The sequence below is a fragment of the Thunnus thynnus genome, chromosome 19, assembly GCF_963924715.1.
Source record: "Thunnus thynnus chromosome 19, fThuThy2.1, whole genome shotgun sequence".
Lineage (NCBI taxonomy): Eukaryota > Metazoa > Chordata > Actinopteri > Scombriformes > Scombridae > Thunnus > Thunnus thynnus.
The window spans coordinates 26596758-26621704 of record NC_089535.1 but is presented as its reverse complement, the minus strand read 5'-3'; the positions used below and the strand labels follow the sequence as shown (position 1 = coordinate 26621704).

At 41.1% G+C, this 24947-nt stretch overlaps 1 protein-coding gene across 3 annotated transcripts in view; it reads left to right on the top strand.

Annotated features, from left to right (window-relative positions):
* The window catches only part of shroom3 (shroom family member 3), a 75048-nt gene extending 50330 nt beyond the window's left edge, over positions 1 to 24718 (top strand). For all 3 annotated transcript variants that reach the window (XM_067575067.1, XM_067575069.1, XM_067575068.1), the window contains 19 exons: positions 135 to 190; positions 512 to 980; positions 2603 to 2863; positions 3016 to 3457; positions 3596 to 3735; positions 4107 to 4256; positions 4659 to 5137; positions 5924 to 6145; positions 6334 to 6544; positions 7325 to 7631; positions 9712 to 9788; positions 12746 to 12837; positions 13598 to 14342; positions 14565 to 14739; positions 15448 to 15593; positions 18061 to 18160; positions 18447 to 18612; positions 18741 to 18862; positions 20580 to 24718. In XM_067575067.1, coding sequence (XP_067431168.1) covers positions 135 to 190; positions 512 to 980; positions 2603 to 2863; positions 3016 to 3457; positions 3596 to 3735; positions 4107 to 4256; positions 4659 to 5137; positions 5924 to 6145; positions 6334 to 6544; positions 7325 to 7631; positions 9712 to 9788; positions 12746 to 12837; positions 13598 to 14342; positions 14565 to 14739; positions 15448 to 15593; positions 18061 to 18160; positions 18447 to 18612; positions 18741 to 18862; positions 20580 to 20975 — 4756 coding nt within the window. In that variant the 3' untranslated portion in view covers positions 20976 to 24718. The remainder of the gene's footprint in view (positions 1 to 134; positions 191 to 511; positions 981 to 2602; positions 2864 to 3015; positions 3458 to 3595; positions 3736 to 4106; positions 4257 to 4658; positions 5138 to 5923; positions 6146 to 6333; positions 6545 to 7324; positions 7632 to 9711; positions 9789 to 12745; positions 12838 to 13597; positions 14343 to 14564; positions 14740 to 15447; positions 15594 to 18060; positions 18161 to 18446; positions 18613 to 18740; positions 18863 to 20579) is intronic.
* The last annotated feature ends 229 nt before the right edge of the window (positions 24719 to 24947 follow it).

Below are 24947 nucleotides of genomic sequence, written 5' to 3'. Positions count from 1 at the left end.
TGATTGCAATCCACAAATAGACCATGATGCCATACTGATAATGAAGATTTTGTTGTTGTGAAATATCATGTCCTTGTCAATGTCATTTAATCTGATTTAATTGTATCTATTCCAATCTAACATATTTTATTCAGGTCTCTGCAGAAAGGTTCCTGGCATCACTCCAGTGGCCCTGTGGCCTCAGGCTCAGGTATATTTAGACCTGTCTCCATGGTTTTACTCATTTTAAGAACAGAACAAGATCCACATATACCATTTAATTCTGCTTTACCAATAAAATATGTAGAAAGAGGTTCCAAAAGGCTCAAAATTAGCTCATAGGAATGTAACATATAGAAAACAATGGCTAAATGCCCTGCCACCTTTAGTTTTTCAGATTTTTTTATTGCCGTACATGAGACTAACAGAATCCAGTCTGAACATGGTGACTGCAGTTTTAAGGACAGTTAGTACAAGCTCTGTTATCATCATCCTCTTTATTACTCTTGCTAACACATTTCTGTGGTTCCAGCTAAAGGCTCGTACGGCACCGAGGGTCAGCTTCACACAGTGATAGAGAAGAGCCCTGAGAGCAGCCCCACCACAAAGCCCCGACAGGGCGGAGGCTTTCCCCAGCCCCCTTCGCCACCTGGACCTTCCTCCAGTCCTGCCCCCCAGTCTGGACGCCTCATTCTGCCCACGGGTGTGTACCCTGTCCCCCAACCTGAGCCCCACTACGCACAGATGCCCAGCTCCAGCCCCGTGCCATCCTCCTCTGGAGTCTACCCTGCTCTGGCCAAGGAGAGCAGCCGAGAGCAGCAGCAGCAGCTGCAAGGTGTTGGAGGGTGGGATGAAGAAGCCACAGAAGGGTGGAGGGATATAAGGATGTCAACCACAGAAAACGGATACCAAAATAACATTTGTTCTTCACCTTACCCCCACTCATCTTCTTCAGCACATGCCTCTGCACAGCTCAGGACTCAAGCACACGAGATAGACAGGTGATGGTTTGATTTTTTTCACATTTTCATCTTTTATACTGATATTTCAAATTCAATTTGAGTGTCAAATACTCACCATCTGTAGACCTGTAAAATGTTTCAACTGTAGTCAGTTGAGATAGCTCAGAGAAAAGCAGCTTATATCAGTTTGAATTTATGTTGGTTACTATGGTTTCCTACTAGTATCACAGTGAAAAATGCGTCCACAGAACCTTTTCAAATCACTCATAAAGCATAATTCATTTCTCCTCTGTCCATTGGTATGATCAGTATGGTCCAGACAGTCATATATTTGCTAAAAAATGGCTAAATGCACAATCTTCCATCACGACCCTCACACACAAACATTTAGACATTTTTTTAGAGTTTGACTGTAAATTTCAGGAGATGTTGAGTTAGAGAGGAAAGGAATGGAATAAGGGCATCCAGTGAACTAGGGATGTCGCTGTTGTGTGGATTGCATTTTAATGTGCTCAGTTTAATGAAATGTTGTAGCAACATTAGCTTCAAAGTTGGATTATCAGGTCTGGACTGATATTAGTTAGCTAAAATGGCCATATTAACTATTTAATGTTGCTAACCATTTCCTCTACTTAAAGCTGGACTTTTGTCTCCCCTTTCTGAGAGTAAAGGGGAGCACTCAGCTGTGATTGCCTGACACAGGCATGCAGGACACTGTCATGCGCACCCCGAACGACAGGCACACAGAGAGGGCCGGTACAAACGGATATGTTGTGACAGTCCATCGGCCCAAAAACATATTTTTTGACGGTCTACCGGCCCACCGGGGTTTGTCCCAGTATGCCAGTACACCACTGGTCACAACCTACTGTTGCAGCTGTAAAAGGGTGGATAAATTGTTTTGAGCGTTGCACAACCCTCGCAAAATGACTTGTTTAACAATCAGAATTTGATCCATTCGGTCCTATAACATTTGGAAGGTCTAGAAGAGCCGCACGATTAACGGCCAAACGGCCAGCGCAGGAATGTCGCCCCCGAGAAATAAAAAACTCTGTATACTGTGAAATTATTAGAGAGATTTATCTGGCGGTGATAGGCTTAATCAGCATTGTGTGAACTCGTTTGGCAAGGGCTTGAATGTAACGGACATTCATTTATATATAAGAGTTCTGCACTGCAGGTTTAAAGTTACAACTTGCTCTATTTAGCTACATGATGAGATTGGATTATGTGCAAAACAGTTATCTGTGGGGTATTGTACAGGTTGTAAGGAGGATTGGATGTAGCTTGTAGCCACAGGGGTGGAGTTGCTGCTGCCCAATCAAAATACAGAGCACCAACATTCCTGGGTGGCAGATACAGCAGTAGTAGCTCACTGCCTGAAAGTGCTTGTAGACAATTTGTAAGGTAGATTTTAAAAAATGGAATTTGGAAAATCTTAAGTGACCAATGGATAGGAATAAGGATCCTTAAGGTTTAGTTCTGGCACCAACCAGAACACTACCTCCAGTTGCATAAAACATGATAGTCATCAAGCAAGGACATCCTTCTTCTTGCACGAGGAAAATCCCATGATTTAAATAATAATTATATAATAATTAAAAAATTATAATTATATTATAATATATACTAATAATTAATAACTAATAACTAATCTACAGACCCCACCTGAAAGCTGCTGGAGGAGGATCAGAGAGCCAGGCAGGGGCCCAAAGGCCTCAAAGCCACCAGGGGCCTCACCGTCAGAGCCCCCAGAGGGCCCATATTCATTCAAATCAGGGACCCCACAGCCAAATGTTCCAGGAACAGAACCAAGATTTCCACAGTCACCAAATCCAGTCGACCTCTGGCCACAGGCCCCCATCCTCACAAGAGTGGAGGGACCCCTACACACCTGACCAATCCAGGAGAGACAAAAGCAGGTATGGAAGGGTGACTGTTGTGTAATCTTCACATGTTGGCATAATTTCTGATAATGGTATTGATGTCCTCTGTTTCTCCATGTTATCCTTCTCCTCTCACACATCTTCTCCTACTTGTCCTCCATTTTCTCCTCCTCCCTCCCCTCCTTCAGATCAGTGGATCAGCCCAGTATTCATAGAGAGTCAGTGACATCATCCAGGGTCGCCCAGGGACAGGTGCCACCTACCCATTTACCTGTTTACCCACAGCCTCAGGCTCTGCTCTCCTCTGCCTCCCAGTCTTCTCCCCGTCACCACAACGACTCAGCAGCTCTGCAGCACCAGCACTGGGACCAGAGAGAGCAGGACAAAGACAGAGAACATCCGCTGACCCGTCTGGAGATTGCCCTCGCAGAGGTCCAACGATGTGCCAGCCCTGAAAGTGTTGCCTCTGCCAGTGGCCATAGTAACAGTAGTTTCAGTGAAGGCAACCAGGGACCTGCCCGCAACCTCTCTGTCCTGGAGAAGGTCAGTCGGTTTGAGCGTCGTGAACGCGCCGGAAAGCAGCACAGTCACAGCAACAGCCATGGGCACAACAAGGCCACTCATCACCGGGTAATTCAAACACACATTTGTATGTAACTTACCAGACAAGATTTGCTTTCATTCCATTACTTACCTCCTAAATCTAAAAATCTTGCTCCTTGTTGGCTCTGAGGCTGCTTCATTGCTATATGTTTTTGAATAATTTAGAATCAGATGACTGAGAAAGGCCGCACTGCCCCCTGTGGAGCAGAAGACCTCAGAAACATGCTGGAGAGAAGCACCAACGGGCCCAAAGCCCATAGAACTCTGAGCTACAGAGGAGGCAGCAATGACTACATGAAATACAGGTACATATATACATACGTATATATATATATATATATATATATATATATATATATATATATATATATATATACATAATTATGTGAATGGTTTTCACACTGCACCATGTATCATCTATATTAACCCAATAAAGGTCTTTATCCCAGTAACTGAATTTATCACAGTTCTCTCCTTTGGCCACATTTCATTTGTGTCCACTTTTATTTATGTTCCAAATTATTACCCAGCAGCAAAAATAAAATGTATTGGAACATCTGATTAGGTGTTCTTTGTGAAGTCCTTTCAGATCAGCTCTTTTCAAATTCATATTTAGTCACATTTAATGGACTTTACTCCCTGACAAATGGCAGTTACATTTCTGTATGATGTTCAGGACCCCTGCAGATCCCAGCTCAGCCCTCCAGAGGAGCCGCAGTAGCTTCCAGCTGGATGAATCCAGGGAAGGAGACAGGAGCAAGGACTTTCCCTGGAGACAGGATATCCAGGAGATGCTGGGTTCTATGCAGGACACCTCCTTCAACAGGTCAGAGTCCTTCAACAAGACAGAGTCCTTTAACAGGTCAGAGTCCTTCATCAAGTCAGAGTCCTTCAACAGATCGGAATCCTTCAACAGGTCAGAGTCCTTCAACACGTCAGAGTCCTTTAACAGGTCAGAGTCCTTCAACAAGTCAGAGTCCTTCAACAGGTCAGAGTCCTTCAACAGGTCAGAGTCCCTCAACAGGTCAGAGTCCCTCAACAGGTCAGAGTCCTTCAACAGGTCAGAGTCCTTTAACAGGTCAGAGTCCTTCAGCAGGTCATGGTCATTCAGCAGGTTAGAGCCCTTTAGCAAGTCAGAGTCCTTCAGCAGGTCAAAGTTGGATCACAATACATAACAGGTCACAGTCCTGAGTCTTTCTCATCCATTCTAACATTTGTCTCTAATCAGAACTTACAGGGACTCCTTGAAAGATGCCCAATCTAAGGTCCTGCGGTCCACCTCCTTCAGACGAAAAGACCTCAACTCCTCAATCAGCCCTCCACCTCTTGCAGCCTCTCCTCCCGCCTCCTCCTCCTCCAGCAGCCATCAACCTCCGCCCATCCCCACCAAGCACCACTCCTTGGAGAAGAAAGGCCCAAAAACCATGCCGAAACCACAGGGTGTTGTTATCACACCACAGTCTCCAACACTAGTCACTTCCCCTCACACCCCAAAAGAGCGGCATGTAGTTGGCCCGGAGTTTCGAGGCCCAAGCCCCCCGGCCCTCCCCAGCATCCCGCCAGTTGGAACTCCTGCTCTGATGCGGATCTGTGGCCGGAAGCGTCTGACTGCAGACCAGAAGAAACGCTCATACTCGGAGCCAGAGAACATGAACGAGGTCGGGGTTTCGGATGCTGAGACTACTGCCCTCTTCAGGCGCGGAGGAGGTAAATAAAAAAACTTAACAAAACCCCTATTCCCATCTCCACTGCCCCACTGATGACCTGCCACAAGATCACAAATTAAGTCAAAATTGTAAATGTCGCACTGACACAGTGATCAGATTTACTTAGGGCATATTGCACTTCTTGAATGCACAGAAGTAATATAAAAATATAAAGACTACAGACACCACAAAGGCGATTAAAAAAACAGCAGGAAAAGGCGGGTCAACCTAAATGACAGCTCGTTGATAAAATGGGATAAATTTGTAATGCTAACAGGCATTGTTAGCCTCTTAGCTAGAATCTTACATGCACCTGCTATGGTGTTTGTTTAATTTTAAACATGTTTCATCTCATATATAGTGGCTGTATCACATGAAAACAGTTCTGAAAAAAAAAACAACTCATATTGTTTATTTGTCCAAAAAGAACCCTAGCTAGCTCCAGCTAGCTTGCTGTTGACATCAAACAGAATCGGCCTTTTAGAATAATATCCCTCTGCATTTAGCAAAGCACAGGAAAGGCAGACTCTTGTGTCCAGAAATTATTTTGAAAGGCAGATTCTGCTATGCACACCTGAGAGCTGTCATCACTAGTAAGCTATCTTTGTTTACTTTTGGGAGAACCAGGTCTGGGTGTTGAACACGTTTTTGTGTACTGACGCTAAATGCCTCTGTCGTCCCAATAGTTGCAAAATGTCATATGTATCTAGTATGGCACAGTAGAAACAATGCCAGGGTCCGCTTGCAGCTAACTATGTGCTATGACTCTGATCTCCCTCTCTGTTAGAGACCAGTGTGGCAGACCGCCGGAAGATGTTTGAACTTGTGGCAAATCGTATCGCGGCTTCACAGAACGCCACATCAAGGCCCGACCTACGGCAGCTTCAGCACGATGCTCTGGCTGAGTACGTGGAGAGGAAGAGAGGTGTGAAGAGAGATGACGGAGGACAGAGGAGTGGGCTGAGGCCTCGCAGTGCTTATGTACAGCCTGAAAACAACAACCATACAGGTTGGTGGAGGGATGGAGTAATATATGGATAGTGAGAAGAAAACCAAAGAATGCTTTAGGGTTGATGGTTTGCTGGGTGGATAAAGGCTAGATGGCAGGGAAACCAAAGATTTAACTGACAGACTGAAATTAAAAAAGACTTCTTCTCTCCCTGCTTCCTCCTTTCCTTCTCCATCACTTCTCTCTAGTCTCCTACTGTCACTCAGACACCCTCAGCCTCTCCTCCACCTCCAGCCTTCTCTCCCTTCAGGACTCTGGCCCAGATCGGAGCTTCTCCTCTGTGGAGAGGCGTCAGTGCTCCACCCTCCCTCCTGGAGGTGACCTACGGAACCACCAGTCCAACCTATTCTACCCAGGCAGGGTGACTACTCCAAGGCCTCCAGCACACCCACAGCTCAGGTAACCAAAACCAGACAAAATGTATGACTCACTAAATTGAATTTAGTGACAGTTTTTGAATACCTTCAAATTTGTAAATATCAGTAAACTCACTGATTCAATTCACACCAGAGGAGGGTTCAGATCACATTAAGCAAAAATATTGCTTGCAAGTCCTTCAAAAGAAGAAGGGAGTAATGGTGGAACCAATTGTCATAAAACAAGTATAAATATAAAACTACAATGCAACCAATCACATGAAACTGTTGACCAGTTAAGGACGACATGTTGTGGGGAATGCTGAGTGATGTACTGCATTCATGTTACAAAGTAAGTCACCAGGAGTGTGCCTTTGCACTTATGTGATTCTGAATGCGGCCTTAGTGCCAGATACTTTCCTCAGGAGTTGAAGGAGACCAAGCCAGAGTTAAAAGGAGAATGAATACTTGACTTATCTTTATTATTAACACAACTCCAGTGGGATGATAATGTTTCTCTTTGTCTACTGGTGTGGAAGTAGGTAACTGTTTGTGTACACATTAGCCACAGCAACTTAATAAGGTGATGATATATCTGGGCTGTAAACCTGTCAGTTTGTTATGGAACTCTTCTTCCCACAGTTGCCAAAATAAAAATCAATTAATGCAATGTTAAAGCTTTATTTGAATTAACTTGGTTGAATCTCTGTAAAAGCAACTGGCAAAAGAGTGAAGAAAAATTTCTTTCACATATTAATGTGAATCGGAATTATTACATTATTATTACAGTTTCATAACTCCTCTTCTTGTTCTGTCCTCCCAGTGCTCCTTCTGGCTCAACATTTGAACTCCAGCCCCACTTCTCCAGCACCCAGCTCCTCCAGGATCTCACCCCTGAAGCAGAGCTCAGCGGACAGAGTCAGTCTTTGAGCAGAGATTCAGGCCTGGGCCACCAGCAGCACGGCGGAGTGTCCAAGCAGCACAATGTGGCTCTGCAGAGGGTCGGGTCAGTTCGGGGCTCAGGGAAGTCAGCCTCTGCTGAGGATCTTTTGGAGCGATCAGAGGAGAGACCTACAACTCCTCATCACTACCGCTCCCGCTCCTCACCCACAGTGGAGAGACTGAACCAGGTAACAGAGGACATCCAAATAAAGTTGAACCTTTCTCAAGTTCCCCATGTAGCTCTGTTAGGTGCTTTTTATGTCAGCATTGATGTCTACAATGGTCCACAGAGAACTATCTCAACAACTTGAACAATCATGGCCCTTTGGCATTACCATTTATTTGACAACATTTAGCCATTTAGGGACATTTAGTCGTGAGTCACACAGGAAATATCCCGAATCCTCAAAGTTTCCTGTGAGGTGCCAGAGAGCCTGAGACGGTGGCTGGGCGCTGTCTGATGTGGATGATAGCAAAGATAACACACACACACACACACACGTATACATGCGACACACACACACACACACACACACACACACACACACACAAGTTCTTAAAGGAATGCAGTAAAGGATGAATTTGTCTTTTATCTCCTTCAGTGATCAGGGCAGCCTGTGTCACATAAACATCATTACAGTTGAGTCAGACAGACAGACACTCTGTCCTCTCGTACTTCAACGATAGATTTCACTGCAGGAAGGTGACAGTCCTGCCTTTACAGTGATGAATTTTTAATTTAATGGAAAAATCTACATAAAGCAACATACTGGCATTTTTACACATTTTTGCTCAATAACTGTATGTTTTGTTTGCATCTCTTCTCCAATTTTTTATTCCATTTTTTGATTGATGATTTTTATGAAAATCAGTTTGCAGAGACCTGAAGCTTGGTGCAGAGGGATTATCCAGTTTTGGGGGGATATCAGATGGATAACAGTAGAAAGATGACAGGAAATGAGGGAAAGGAGAGAGAAATTGAAAATCACATGCAACAAAGGTCCCCAGCTGGCACACAAACAAGTTTTCAAACCTGCATAAAATAGCCGTTCTCTTGTTTTTTTTATGCACTTGATTGAAGTCATATGATGTGAGGCCTGTGATGCAGGAACTGAATTGTACAGCTCACTGTGAAGTTGTGTTTCTTTTAAATGTAAATTTTAATGCTGAGTTTGATCAGTAGCTCCCACACAGACATGTTAAGGTTTGTGGTGGAGAGCTGAAGCAGTTAACAGCTCAAACCCAGGTCACTGGAGACACAACAGACTACAGACCTGTTTGTGTTGTGTTTTCAATGTGTGATAAAGTCTGTGGTCAGACATGTGACGGTTGATACCACAGTCTGGATGTATTTTCTTTTAAATGGGTCAGAGATAAAGAAACCGGGATACTGAGTATTAATAGATAGTCAAGTTAAGTTTTGTTTTTAATGGCCAAAATCCCAAATTTATCTCTTCACAAAGGGCTTAACAATCTGTATAAAATACAGAACAGAACCCACTATCCTTAAACCCTTGATTCAGATAAGGATAAGGTTACTGTACACACCCTGTGATTTTTAGGAACAGAATCATTTTTCTGCAATTTTGCTTTTGTGAGGTTTATCAAGATCCAAACTGTCTTTTAGAAACATCTTTGTGAGTTTTGAATGAAGCAAAAGTCTCCTTGTAGCTACTATTGCACAGATCTTAACTGTAAAAACTGAAATAGACTGCTGGGTCATCTCACTGACTGTGAGATGATTATATAAGATGAACAGGTGGTTAGTGTAGCAGCTAAGCAACAAACTGATATGTTATCAGTCTGAAATCTGTAATTTCAAATCCTAGTGTCTACATTACCCACAATGCTGCAAAAGTGGAGACAGTTTGGCAGCTAATATAGCCTAGAGCCACTAAATAATTGATCAGATTTCACATTATTTCAAGTAACTGTCTTAGGACATTATTAAGAAATTATTGCACCCATAAAATAAAGTGTTACCATGACACCCCTACTATTGTACCTTTAAAGGGACAACCCACATATTGTACACACAAAGTTCAGTTTACTCATCATGAGAAGTACAATTCAGCCTGTGAAGAGAGTTGTGTAATGTTTTCTTTATCACTGATGGAGCTTTTAAAAAGTCTGAGGAAATAACCCTGATGATGTCACAGCGATGTAATCGGCGTTATCTCAGTTTCTGCTCAAGACTTTTTAACTGAAAGTCTGTGGTAAGAATCGAGGGTGTGAAGTTGAAAGATACTTTGCCTGTGTGTGTTTCAGGACTTCCCCCCAGGTGACGTCAGGATGTTTGGTGTCTTCGTCTCTGAACCTGGACGCCATTCTGTGGCTGAGGACAGGTAGGTCACACCTCCACTCTGACCATGAGAACATGTGACGCAAATCCGTCTGTCACCTTAATCTTAATCTGTCTGCTCATCAGTCTCATGTATCATGCCTCTCAAACTTTATTAGCATGAATGTAACAAGACACTCTGTCCAAACCCATGAATGAAAAATCAAATAGAAGATAGATTTAAAAACAAAAAGCTAAATAAGGTTATCAAATTATTCACCAACATTAAAAATCTTTAGACCTATGAGTGTTTGGTCTAGCGGAGGTTCAGCTGCATATAATTTTTTTCTCACAGATGTTTTCTGTCTGACGATTGTTTCGTGTCGTTATGTTTACAAAATGAAACACGACTCATTTTAACCAGTTTGAGCAAAATGTCAGACTGCAGAACTGAAGGATGATGGGAATTCAGATCATTGCTGTGCCAACATTTTAGCTCTCTTCCATAATAGGCTGTTAAAAGTCAGCCAGTCTGTATGTGCGTGAATGTGTGCGTGTGTGTGTGTGTGTGTGTGTGTGTATGTGTGCTCCAGGCTTTTTCTTCTTATTAAAACCAACTCTGGCCTTATGAGTCCATGTGCCCTGCTGCTGGCACTACAGAGAAACAGAAAAGTAGAGGGAAAGCTTGAGAGAAGAAAGAGAAGGAAGATAGGAAGCAGATGATGAAAGGATGGAGAAAGGAGGTGAGACATATGAGAAGTGAAGAGGAGGGATTAAGTTGGGGGGGGGGGGGGGGGGGTAGTAAGTAGGGAGGGGTAAGAAGGAGGAAGAAGAAGGGAAGAGGTAAAAAGATGAGATACGAGGGAAAGCGAGGGGGAGTGAAATGAGAAAGGGAAGAGAGAACAGAGAGGAAGGACAGAAGGCATCAAAGTAGAGGGCAAGGGGAGGAATGAGATGAAAGGAAGCCTCCTTGAAAGGATAGGATGTAAAGAGGGAACAGAGGGAGAGAAAGGAGAGATAAAAAAAGATGGACAATGGAGGAGAGGTAGAGGGAATGGAGGGTCAGATGAGATGTAAGGATGGCGGTGAAGGAGTGATGAGGGAGGAGAAGAAGATGGAGAGGAAATGGAATGAGAGAGGGAGGAGGGACAGAGACAGTGGAAAGAAAGAGAAGTGGTAGAGGGAAAATAGGTGATGAGAGGAGACAGGAGAGGAGGAAGGTGAGATGAGGTGAAAGGAGAGAAAGGATAAAGGATGGAGTTGACAGAAAGGAGAAGATTGAAGGAGACAAGGAAGTAAAATCATCCTGATTTTCTCTCTTATTTCAGTCATTCAGTGTAAAATCTCATTGTTGAGCTTTTATTGATTCACTTCAGTTTTAGTTTTCACAGATTTACTTCTTTATTTTTGTTTTTCAAAAGGTCTTAAATTAAATTCCAGGCAGCTTTAGAGCAGGGTTTTCTGAAAGCTCCTGGAGAGGAAGGAGGTAGGGAGTATCCTGTGGTATGAAAGGAGGAGAAGAGGGAAGAGGAGACCTGGCAGTTAAAGATAGATGAGAGGTTCAGAGGTTCAGATGGAAGGAAAGAAAGAAGGAGGGAAGGGGTTAAGAGGAGTAAAAGAGTTCAGAAAAGGTTAAAGAGAGGAGTAAAGAAAGAGAAGATTACAAGAGAAGAGGAGTGAAGGAGAGGAGGGAAGAAGGAGTTAAAGGAGGGAGGTACTGAGGAATTTAAGTAAGCAGAAAAAAACTTCCTGGCACAGATACAGAACAATAAACAAAATACCAACTTTAGTCCACAGGGACTTATTAAGTTAAAACTCTTAAATATGTTTGCTCTCAAAATGTGAAGGTCAGAGGTCACTTCAGGAATTCTGTGTGTGTGTGTGTGTGTGTGTGTGTGTGTGTGTGTGTGTGTGTGTGTGTGTGTGTGTGTGTGTGTGTGTGTGTGTGTGTGTGTGTGTTTACCCAGATCTGTCTGGTGTCTGAATATAACCAGGAACATGAAAGCACCGCTGCTTGTTACTGAGCACTGACCTTTAAACATCAGCTGATAGGATCAGAAATTTTGATGATTGTTGAGGGGGAAACCGGACAGTAGAAATAAGTAAATGACAACTCTAATATAGAACACATCAGAAGGATTAAACAGTACACAGTGTTTTTAACATGTTGACTACAAATTACATGTACATTATATCCCCCAGAGGGTCCAGCCACAATATGACAAACATACTGAGGATTATTTTTAGAGCCTTACCAGTTGTGGAGCTAAAATGTAAAGTTTGTCTTGAGGATGGCTCTGGGAAAAAAAGTCATTAAAATCTAAAGGTTTGTCCTCTGGGAAGCAGGAACCAGGATATTTCCTGAACATATTAGATTATGAGATATCTTGCTGCAGGCTTAAGTGTTGTACAGACCCACACAGCTGTTCCACCAAGAGAATAAAATAATTTCTATGTCGTCATTGCCAAACAAGATTATATGCCTATCAAGCAAGTTGGGCCAGCCACTGTAGTTTGGCCTGAGCAGATACAATGTAGCCATAAGGTCGGGTCAACCCACTGAGTATCTGCTCTTTGCTTGATGAGGATAGGATTCAAGTATGTTTTAAAGGTGCATTAGGCTAGAGAAATATGTGAAGTTCTCTGATATAAGTAGTAACTCTCACTGAGCAGACCATGACATTCAGATGAAACTGCCTATCAAGCCAGTGAGGCCAGCTACAGCAGTTCAGCTTAAAGCTAGTTTGCTAGGGTGAGAGTTGGATTGAAAGGAAGCTTAAAGGTGAGTTTATTCAAGGCAAGAAAATGGTGTTGCCCGTCATGAGGCCCACTAGATTTATAACAACACAGCCTGATACCTACTGCAGGGCTGAATGATGGGTCAAAACATCATTTACCATGAAGACTGGACTTCCATAGGAATGTTTACCCAACTGTTGGCACATTTTACTGTGTACTGATAACAACTATCTGTTAACATGTTCTTCCCTTTCTTTAATTCTTTATCTGTCTTTCTTTCAGACCTGCAGACCTCCAGGTATCAGGGGGCCTTGTCTCCCCTCAACCATCCCAGAACAGTCCGAACACCGTCCAGCCTGAAGGACCTTCTCAAAGTGAGCAAAATAGAACAAGATGTTCGCAACACCACGTAGTTATCAAACTTGTGGCCTCTTCTCAACTCCTTGAAATAAAGCATGTACAGACTGGTTAACACTTCAACCAAAGAATAATTTTCCCATTTCATTCCCATCGTTTTTGTATGATTAATCATCAGCTGAGGATGAGGGGGCAGCCAGTCAAGGGCAAAAATTAAATAAATAGATGAATGCCAAGTCACCAACGTAATTGCTTACAGGAATTTTCTGCTAAGAGAAAAGCCTAAAAAAGCTAAAAGCTGCTAGCAGTGTGGAACATTGAGGTTAAAAGTAAAAGCCTTAGTTTTAAGTATGAATATCAACATGGTTTGAAAAAGCCAGCATTGTCTTCAAGAACATTTCAGATCTATACTGTATAGTAATTCTGTCTTGGTTACCATCAATTAAGTGACATGTCTGTGAGGTATTAGTCATGTTCAAAGTATCAGTTTCTGTGTTCTTTCTCAATCAGTCTTCTCCATTCCTCTCCTCCCAGCAGCTAGTGCATAAATGTCTGCATTAGGCCATTGATAAAAGTTCTGGAAAAAGTTTCCCTGGGTTGACGTCAAACTGTCATTATCTGGGATTGATCTCAGGTCACTTGGCTTGGTTTGCGATTTTGGACCCATTGAATCATTCTTTTATTCTTGAATAACGGGCACATGATAAATGCTTTCTCCTTGCACTATGACTCCTCTTTGAATTATCTCTCTGATCCTTCCTTGTGTTCTGATCCTAGACCCAGCCTCCTCCCACACTCCTGTCACTCGTAGGGAGCGTCAGAGGAACAGTGAGCGGCAGCGAGCCCACAGCACCTCCACTTTGGCAGCCTCTGTTGGTTTGCCCTGCCCTTTCTCCCCACCTGGGACTCAGGGCGGAAGTGGCGCCGAGTGGCACGCTAGCGGGAGGCTAAGCCAGGCCAACCTGGATGCCATCACTTTCCCAGGCCTCCCACAAACCAGCACAAATGGTGACGCTGATAGCAACAGTGAAACCCTGGTGACAGACAGACAGACAAAACAATGTTTGAGTGACGCCAGCATATTAGAAGACACTGCAAAGGACATGTATAGAGGGAAATCCCTCAGTTTTGAGATGAAAGAAACGCATTCTGCAGAAAACACCAAACAAATTTCATCAGTGACTCCAATACCACCCGTGCCCCATTTCCAGCTTGCAGACTCATCCAACAGGAAGAATAGTGGGAGCGCCTTGTCGTCTCTATCCTCCCATGTGTCCGTCCACCAGCACCTGTCCTCGCTGCGAATCTCAGAGTCTAGCCTCTTTGGCTCCATGGACCAGCAGGAACCACTTGAAACCACTAAAGGACTATCGCAGGAGGACTTTGACGAGGTCTTTCTCCAAAATCCTGCCCCTCCATCACCTCCTCTGCCAATCAAAGAGACAAACATCGTGGAGGACTTCCCTCCTCCTCCTTCTCCTCTCGAGTTGGACCAGAATGCCCAAGAGCAGACCATGGAAAGGTTTGTTTTCCAATATTTTTATATACAAACCTAAATTAAAACATTATCATTATAGACCTTTTTGATTTTTCTACTGCCTCTTTTTCAATTTCTCAATTCTCTACCTGTCTTAAGTCCTAGTACAGAGTTCTTAAACAGTTTCATCATTCCCACCACAAAGTTCTCCCTCCACTCCCCTCTAATGTCCCCTTCCTCATCTGTCTTTCCCCCATATGTGCCCAGCCTCCTGCCTTCCCTGAAGCCACAGCCTTCCGCTACCATGTCCATCCCCACACCCTCTTTTTCTGGCTCGGACACCCAGGAGTCTGAGGACACCCTGGGGCTCGGGTACCAGCCCATGCCCAAGAGGGAAAAGACATCTGAGGAGCTGCGAGTGGAGGCATTGGCCCGGCAGCTGGTGAGTACCTGGAGTTTGCAGTTACTCTAAATAAATGCAGCTGTACCTAGTTCCTAGTTCTGACTCTATATTTGTCGTATCGACCTCCAACAATTCCTTTGCCATCTTTTCTACTGCACCTCTGAAGTTAGCTTAGTCATTGCACGTAGTTCCAACTATATCTACAAAGTTCTGACTCTACATTCGTCGCATCTACTTCTGACTTTCCCTTTATCATCTTATGTACCTCTAACACAACCTTCTTCTGACACTGCCTTTCTCATCATATCTAGCCTACTTCTGAAACTACTTTTGTCATTGTATCTACTTCTGATGCTACCTTTGTCATAGTATGTAGTTCCAACTCTACCTGGTTGTTGTACCTACAAAGTTCTGACTCTACCTTTGTCCTTCCCTTGCTCCCTTTGTCGCCTCATCTTCCTCTGACTTTACTTTTGTTGGAACCTAGTTCTGACTCTATCTTTGTTCAGTTTCTGACGCTACCTTTATTTTCTTCTCTACGTCTGACTCTACTTTTTTGGAACCTCGTTCTGACTATCTTTGTTAACATAACTATTTCTCACTAGTACCTTTGTAATGATACCTAATAACTTATCTTTGATGTTGTCATCATAATATTTCTTAGTCTACCTTAGTCAGTATACCTAGTTCCAACTATACCTTTGTGGTCATGCATTGTTGTGATTCCTCCTTTTTCATTGCATGCAGTTGTTGCAGGACCGCTCTCTGGCACCCCTCCTGGACACATGGGGGGGTAAATCCACTCTGGAGCTTGTGGAGGAGATCTTTCCAAACAGCAGATTGGGTGGTAAATTGCCATGGCAACGCAGGGGCAGCAGCCAGTTGGAAGAAAGGTAATTCTGACATCATGTGTTTTGCCTTTGAATATTCTGAAACAATTTCAGTAATATTTTAAATGTACTAACACATATAACACATATTATCAACAAAACACTAGAACAATAATCATGCACTAATCTAATAGACCACATTTAGCTAAAGAAATTGTTTTAATATTTTCTGTCTTAGTACAGTTTATATTACAGTTTTGGGTTTTAAAGGCACATAATCCTATACCATTAAATACTGACTATAAATACTGAAGACCGTTAGACTTCCTTAGGCTTTTTAGGTCCATTTACTTGCTGTACTTTTTTCTGGTGGATAAATATAGATAGTGTTCCATCATGTCCACGTATTTCCAGCAGCTACAGTGAAATCGGACAGTAGAAAATATTCCAACAATTTAAAATACCAACAATAAACAAATTTCTTTTTTGTGATTTTTTTTTTTAGAATTTATTTCCCCCTGAACATAAAAGATAAACAACCTTTTAAATAAAATTCTCCATGTGCTCCTTTTTTAACTATCATTACTGCATTCTACTCCATTCAACAAGTTAGGAAGAACAACAGGAAAATGCAGGAAATCGTGGGTTAGTGGGTTACAAACAATGGAATGTGCTGAAAATCACAGTCATGATGTAGTTTAGCACTGATGGAGAGTCAGAGTTACATTTCGTTTGAAGTGCTTTATGTAACACAAGGATAAAGACATTCTGTTGAGTGTGTTTATTTAGCCATGAGGCCAAAATTGCAGAAAGTAAGTTTTATGTAACAGAAGGATAAGACGACTGTTGGGGGGGGGAAGGACTTCCTGTAAACCAACATTTGTCATCCTTGTGTTTGCTGACAGCTTCCTTCTCTTATCTGCTGCTGACGCAAAAAAGAAACATCACAGTTTTAGAACCTCTGCTGTCTCTGACTGTTGTGGCTTTTAAAGTCAGTGACATCTTAAGCGTGTTTTGGTTTGTTGATGAACATAATGTTCAGGGAAGGAATTTGTCCTCCTCCTCAGAAGAGGAAAAACAACAATCCGCTAATGATTTTGAAGAATCATTTTAAGTCATGCATGGTCAGTCAAAAGTCATAGGAGGGTTGTGTTTTCACTTCAACCTTTAACCTCATTGAAACTCACTGTTCTTTGTAATGTTGTGTTCTTGTGCAAGTTTGATGTTGGATGCAAGTTGTTTTCTTTTGTTATTGTTGCTGTTTTTCAAAACGAGTGTATATTTTTTGGTTCAGAGGCTAAAAGCAGACATGGAGGTGATGAGGCTAAATATAATTAGTTTTGATTCTTTGTTGCCAACTCCTGGCAGCACGTTCTTCATGTTCAACCTTGGATGTAGCTCGCTAGCTGTGTAGGATAATTTCATCCCCACTCTTGATTCCACCAACAAAGCTCTGATTCTGCTTCTCCAACTGACGAAAGAGTCGTCAACGAGCACAACACCACACCTATTTGAGTCACTGCAGGTCTGGAACCAGGCTAGAGCAATGATGTAACATGAAGTTGAAAATATGATTTCTATTGTAGCCGGTACAGGAGAGACCAGACAAACCTGATCAATGTTTCTCAACAGCAGAGTGTGGTAACATTGTCCGACACAGTGAGTGTTTCATTAAACTCCACTAGACAGATGATCATGTAAGAACTGTGGATTAATTAAAAAAAAAAAATAGCAAGATAGATTTCTGCTGTTAGACATGTCTGAAAACCTTAAGCGTCAGTTCAGAGGACAGATGTGACTCCTTCCTTGTTGTCTTGGTCGATGAATGTTTTGTCTGGATGCTGAGATCAAAACAGTCTGAACAGCTGAACAATACTGACACCTAGTGGCCACAGTTGGTATAACAGATGGGATTTCAATATATCAAATAATAACTCACAAAATAATGTTCACATTTTTTCAAATCTATATTAAAATAATACTCAAAGGCCCATATGTATGTTGAAAAAGTTATTGGTCATGTGACTTGAAAAAATATGAACCTTTAGAGTCTTTACTTGACAAGAAGTAAACTCTGGAGGATAAATAGTATAGTCAAGATGTTTGCATAAAACATCTACATGACAGGATGAAACAGCTATAAATTAGTCAGCGTCAGTTAGCTGTAAGTCAGCATAGTGATTATTTTATTACCTTTTTTGCTTCCTGTATTTTTCTTTTTTTATTAATTTGTTGATTTTGTTGTCTAATTTTCACTTGTTTCTTCTTCTGTCTTTTCCTTTCACTCTTCTGTATTTATTTTGTTTATTATATTTTCTTTATGTTGCTTGCCATCTCTTTATGTCATTCTTTCCTTTTGCTCTCTTTACTGAGCTTTTCTGAAATGTCTCCACTTGGACATCAACAACAGCTGTATAACATTCAAAAGAATAAAATACAAAAATGACAGATTTTTATTTATTAATTTAAAAATAAAAAAGCCAAATAAATTGGAAATGTAGGTTTTTAAATAGTGTTGTTTCCACCCCAGGGTCCAAGATGGCATCTGTGATCCTGCTCAGAGCACAGCGACGGATCAAGGAACGGAGATCGATCTGGACGAGGACGAGAAGGACCTCGACAGCAAGAAGGTAGATTCTTTAAATTTAACTCTTTATTGTCAATGTAAACTTTTAAACATTGTGTTAAATATAGACATGAAAAAAATCCTTCATTTCTTCCCACCTTTACATGAAAATACAAAATACGCAGGAACAAAGATGGAGAGGAACAAATAAACATCACATACATCATGTAATAGTAATACTGAGTGGATTATCCTGATGAAAGTAGACTAAACTAAACTAATTATTACTCGCTGTTTCTCTAACCAGTGTAACCACAGAGTATTCTTGCATTTCTTGTCCTGTCCACCAGGTTGAGCTGTGTGAGGCCCTGAAGTGCAGTGTGGTGGCTCTGCGAAAGGAGAAGGAGGCGCTGAGTGAGGAGCAGAGGCAACACCAGGCGCTGGGGGCGAGCATCGACTCGCTGGTGCAGGAACACTGCAAGACCAATGAGAGGGAAAAGTTCAGCATGTTCATCGGTACGACATCTGTCTGTTACTGTATAGAAGCAATACAACAACAATTACATTATTAAGGTTCAATATCTAAATTTTCCATGAGGTTTTTCTAGAGTGTGTCAGAGATGTTGACCCTGTTGTGTTTGCAGGAGATCTGGAGAAGATCGTGAACCTGCTGCTGTCTCTGTGCAGCCGACTGTCGAGGATTGACAGATCTCTGCTCGCTCTGGAGAGAGAAGAGCTGACACAAGAGGACATAGCAGAGGAGAAGGTGAGACAGCATCTACCTGTCTGTCTGTTTACCTGTCTGACACTTTAACTATTTGTCTGTTTACCTGTTTGACACTTTTCCTGTGTTTGTTTACCTGTTTGTCAGTTTGGGTTAGTATAAATATTGACCACCAAGGTTTCACCATATACAGAGGTCTTAGTTAAGTCTGGTATATTAGTCCCATGTGAATCACTGTCTCAGTACTTTAGTGTTGTTGTTTCTTGTTGTTTCTTCTTCTTGTGGGTGGAGGTTTCTGTGAAATTGTCAACAAAAGAAAATAGACAAAAGAGTATTTTGTATTAGTAGTATTGTCTTATATCTTCATTTCAACAGTACTGCTGTCATATGTGATAAATGAATCAGTGTTGAAGCTTTTTAGTAAACTCATTGATTAAATACTAACTCTAACTTTTCATTTACTGTATGTGCTGCTCTGTCCTGACTGATGATGTCAGACGGTCACATCATATGCTGTTAAATGTATCTGAAAATGTTAGAAGACCTGTTAATGAAATAAAACACATCATACAATATAGTATTCATAATGCTGTCAGTCATACTTGTAACTGATGACATAATACAAATCACTATATTTTTGTATAGAAATCGATACTTTATCATATTAATGAAGTTAAATATCAAAATATTTACAATATTCATTAGTTGTGGTTATTGCAGTCACACACAAAAACATTTTAAAAAAGAGTTTTAAAATGATTCTCATCTCATCTCGTCTCACCTGGGCCAAAAGTAATATGTGTTGAGGTACAGTTTAATGGTAGCAGGTTCATGATGAAAATGACTATAATAAGGATTTACTATCGTTACCCTGAATGATGGACTTTGACAGAGACAAGTCACCCATGTTTGTCTTATTTATTGTCTGACAAATCAGAGCTTTCAGGTCAAGACTACTAACTAGTGACCCCCTTGCTACTCTTTCATCAGTACCACTAGTGTGGCAAATCATGTAAAGTTATGACATACAAAGTCATTGGATCGTAGGCAATCTACTTAGCAACCTATTAGGTGGGGATAAAATGACGTCAGGAAGGTGTTAAGCAACAATAAACATGGTTTACTCCAACCAAAAAACATCTCTTCCATTACAGTCATACAAATCATGTAAAAGCACAAAAATGGACAAAAAAACAAAGATGTTGCAGGACTGGAGTGCTCAGTGCTCTGCAGCTGTGTGGTGCAGTGCTGCCCCGGGTGGCCAGAAGATATATTACAGCAACACTACTTAGTAGAACTAGTCTCCTTTAAATATCTTCTGTCCACCATTAGTGCAAATTGTATACGTCACTGAGTGATTGTGTCTGAGTTAGGGTAGATAATAGCTCATTAGCATGTTAACAGCAGCATAACATCATGCTCACAGCCAGAATGTTAACAAACTTATGTTAAGCATGCTAACATGTATATAGCAACTATGGTGACATGCTACTATTAAGTTTGTTGGTATAGTAACATGCTATGTTAGCATTAGGCTCAAACCACAGCTGAGGCTGAAGAATTCAGTCATTAGATATGCAGTCAAAGTGTCATTTTGACCCGTTAGTGTCACTTGTAAGATTATTACCAAATATCTGAACTGACACCCTAAAACTACACTAAATTCCCACTTTTAGTTTCCATTTGGATGTTGAAGTAAACAGTTTACAAGTATTTGCCGACTAATGAGCAAGATCATATTTTGTCTTCTCCTCCTCAGGACTCCCTCAATCACAAACGCTCTCAGCTTCTCCGTCAAACCGAAGACGCCCGGGAGCTGAAGGAGAACCTGGACCGGCGTCAGCGTGCGGTCCACGCCATCCTGTCTGGCTACCTCACCGAACCACAGCTCCAGGACTACCGCCGCTTCGTCAGCACCAAACCCTCCCTTTTAATTCACCAGCGGAACCTTGATGACCTCATACGGCAGGGGGAGGAGCAGCTGATGCAGCTGGCTGAAAGCCTGCCACCAGAGCTGGCGGCGGCTCACGATTGGTCTTCATTCTCATCATCGAGCCCCTCCAGCTGCTCTTCTCCGTTTCCGCCGCTGCTTCTTCCCTCTCTGATTCCAGCCCCCACCCACTCAGTCAGGTCCACCACTGTGACATCACTGTGATGTCACAGACAAGCTGCTGTTACAGGTGGCAGTACAGGACAGGAAATAAAGACGAGCCGATTGGCTCCCTAAAAACTCACTTGGAACGTGAGTGATGCTCTGAACTGAAGGAGCTTAACATGAAGGAAGAGTGGGCCTGAAGCAGGCTGCGTTCACACTGAAACTACTATGCAGACTTCACACATGAAGAAGAAAAAGCCTTTATTGTGCCTCATTCTATTCACACCTGACTGTACGTTTCACCTGAGGAATAATCAAAACCTCAGCTCACCTCAGCATTAACAACCAGCACTGTGTGTGGAGTCAAAGCGACTGTGGCCAACGTTTCTAATTATCCTTTGCTCTGAAAAGTGATTTTTAAGGTCCTCCAGGTGTTTTCAGGTTGGAAGTTCCCAAGAAAGTTCATTGTCAAATAGCTGAAAGGACAATTCCAGGATTACGGATCATTTCCTGTATTTTCTTAATGTTTTCCAGCTCTTATCATGTTAAGAAATACTTGATATTTTCAGTGTCCTCTCAGTAAAGACAAGATCTGTAAAGTTGGAAATGTTAATCTCAACTTTAATTTCTGTTCAGTTTGCTAGATAGATTCTAAACACTGTAGAGCTGAATAAAATTGGCTTTACTCCCGGTGCAGGCAGGTTAGAAAGGACCAAGAATTTATAGTAAAAGGATAAAAAATGTTTTTTAAAAAGCTCCGATCACACTGGAATTGTCCTTTTACAAAGCAGACGGTGCTTTCAGGAACCTCATTCACATGTTCCTCCAAGACGTTTTATTTCTAATGAAAAGACAAAGTGAGCAGGTGTGTTGTCTCCCAAAGACAATTAATATACCAGTATTTAAAATATTTTCATCAACTATTTTCACAAGACATGCTCAGCTTTCACACATGTACAGTTCACTTACTAAAATAAATGACCACCAAAATTGGAGGGACAATGTTTTTATTTCACTACAGCGAAAAGAATCAAAAGTCAGAATCATCTGAAGCTGAGTGCACAGAACCTGAAGGGTTGAGAAAATGTTATCATCACTGTCGTATCATACTGTAACACTACTACTGCTGTCTGTATGTCTGGAGCTTGTAGCACTTTTAGCAATTTGACTACTGTTTGCAGCAGAATTTACACTGAATGATAAAACAAAGTTCTGCTTCTGCCTCTTTAACAGTTTCCTGTGATGAAATGTTTGATGTCAGAAGGTCAGATTCCAAAGATTCTTACGGGATGAAGTGTTTTCATCAACTTGGTTTCATTTTGGATTTGAGGTTTTTTGTTCCTGTTGTTTAAAGGTTTAAGATGAGATTTTTGCAAGAGCCACAACTGCAAATAAATATCACAATTAATATGTCAGTAATTTTTTAATGAACAGATTAGTTATTAAGTTAAGAGAATAACAAAAAATGTCACGATTTACCAAACCCAAAGATATTTAATTTATAAAGATATGAAACAGCAAAGACGTCAATCTTCACATTTGAGAAACTTTTTAAAATTCATATTTAATTTAATTTAAACAATTATCCAAGCCTAGAAAATTCTGATCAATGTCCTGTTGATCATGTACTTAATTCAACCGACAAGCTGTTTTATTGTGGTTAAATGTCTCACTTAGTTTGGGTGCAGATTAAGTTTTATAAGTCTCGAAAAACGTCCAAGCTGCCTCACACATTCATTTTTGATCCAAACTGGACTGTGATGGTTGTAAACAGCTGCTCAAAACATCATTCTGACTGATTAGTCATAAAACAATCAGAGCCAAATGGAAACTTTATTTGAAACCTACGACAGACGAAGGATAAAAGACACATTTTAGTTTTATTTAAATGATCCTCCTTGTGTATTCTTGTGAAACAAAACTTTTCATTTTATAGACACAGAAAGTCTCCGTTAAGTCCAGTTCTGATCAAACTGTCAGAGAAATGAAGCCTGCATGTTTGTTACATTGAGAGAAATCAAACACTGCTTTTATAAAAACTCACCTGCCTATTGTATCTGTTTTAGAAAAATACTAAGCACCTAGAATTCTTGATTTAATCTCTGCCTGAAGCTTTTGTTCAGTAAAAGAACCAACACTCTGTCAGCTCTGCCTGTCATTGTTTCAGTTACTGATATCAGTTGAAGACCCACATGTGCTTATGTGAGTATTCCTCTGATGTTTGATTTACTCCTGATCAAAAGTTATGATTCCTGTGGAAACATGATGTTTAAAACCAACACAAGATGAAGGCTAAAACACATTTTAAAGGGGTGCTCCAGTGATTTAGTATTGCAGTTTCATACAGTTGGAGGGCTTGAAGAGAAACAGATTTAAAAAAGAAAGGTCAAAATCGGTGCAGCAGAGGCAGAGATATCCTGACTTTTAGTCTCTAGAATGAGTCAAACTCCCAAAACTCTGGATCCTACACTTCCCATAATGCAACTTGATAACATCTTTCATTAGACCCTTTTGGCCTTTAGCTCACATCTTTTAAACCCCACACCTCTAGTTTGTAACAAAGACTTTTGGTTAAAAATGTAAAGTCTCAATCATAGATAACCTTGATGACATCACTATGACATCATCAGGGTTATTTTCTCAGGCTTACCTCACAGCACACGTTATACAGCTGTCTTCAGAGGCTGAGTAGGAGTCCTCAATAAGAGTAAACTAAAAGTTGTGTATCAGTGGAGTGCCCCTTTCCCATATTCCCTTATTTCAATTGTCCTCCTCATGAATTATTAATTACTGTCATATAAAGTTAACATTAACAAAAAATATTTGCTAGTGCAACCACAAGTATTTATCTCCAGATCATAAATGTTGCCAAGTAATACTCAAAGATGAGGTGGAGGGAAAGGTAAAACTCTCAACAGTCAAGAAAATACAAACATTTAAAATGTTGCACCACCTTGTTCCTCCTTGTATCATTTCTCACGATCACAACATAAGTATTATGTTACATCCTGTTTTTTTTCTTTTCTTTTCTTGGCATTTTTACATTAATTTGATAGAAATGAAGAAATACACTTTATAATTTACATTTTTATAACTTATTTGGTGGTTTTATTTGTTTGGGAGTTTTTTGTGCTTTTATTCTCCCATCAAATGTCAGGTGGCTTTCAAACAGTTAAAAGTTATAATCAACCCAGAAGAAAACATTTCATTTTCTGTCTGAGTATACTGTTGTCCTCTCTGGACTTCCGTATTTGTCCACAGAACACAATAAACACTTTTGATCAATTCTTCCATCTGCCAGTGAAAGATCAACTTTACATTTGACTCACTTGCTTTTATAAATGTCAAATGTCATTTTACAAATTTTTATCAGTGTCACCAATTTTCTTCCCTCTTAATTTATCCGGGGAGTCTAAATAGTATAAAGAGCATCACAAGCATCATCAACAGAATTAGTATTTATTGTTGAGGCAGCAGTGTGTGGAATCTAAAATACAGAGGAGGTTTTCAAAAAGTTGGAGTACTGATCAGTGGAGGTTTTGTTCCCGTTTTCACTCTGAACTGTTTATTGATGGACAATGTTTTATTCTGCACCTACGAGTTTTACTTTTCTGTTTTAGTTTTGAGAGCACCTTTCAGCTATTCTCAATCTGTCGTATTCTCCAAACATTACAGCAGTTTGTGTGTTTTGTTCTCGTTAGGCACAGCAGAATATCTCAGATGTATTTTGACGGTTGACTTTGTGAAAGGATGATTGGAAAACAGCTCCTGTTTTTTACTAAATAAATGTATTTTGTAAATGCTGTCAGACTTCAAGTTGTCTGTTAGTTCAAGCTGTTCAACACACACACCCACACCCACACCCACCCACACCCACACACACACACACATGAAAATTAGTCTTCCATTATGACACATAACATGGGAGATAATGAGCAATTGTTGGGCAGTTATTGCACAGATACAGTGTAGTCTGATCCTGCTTTTAAACTATAGAACATTTGAAAAAACAAGAGTTAAAGAGGCTTTTTC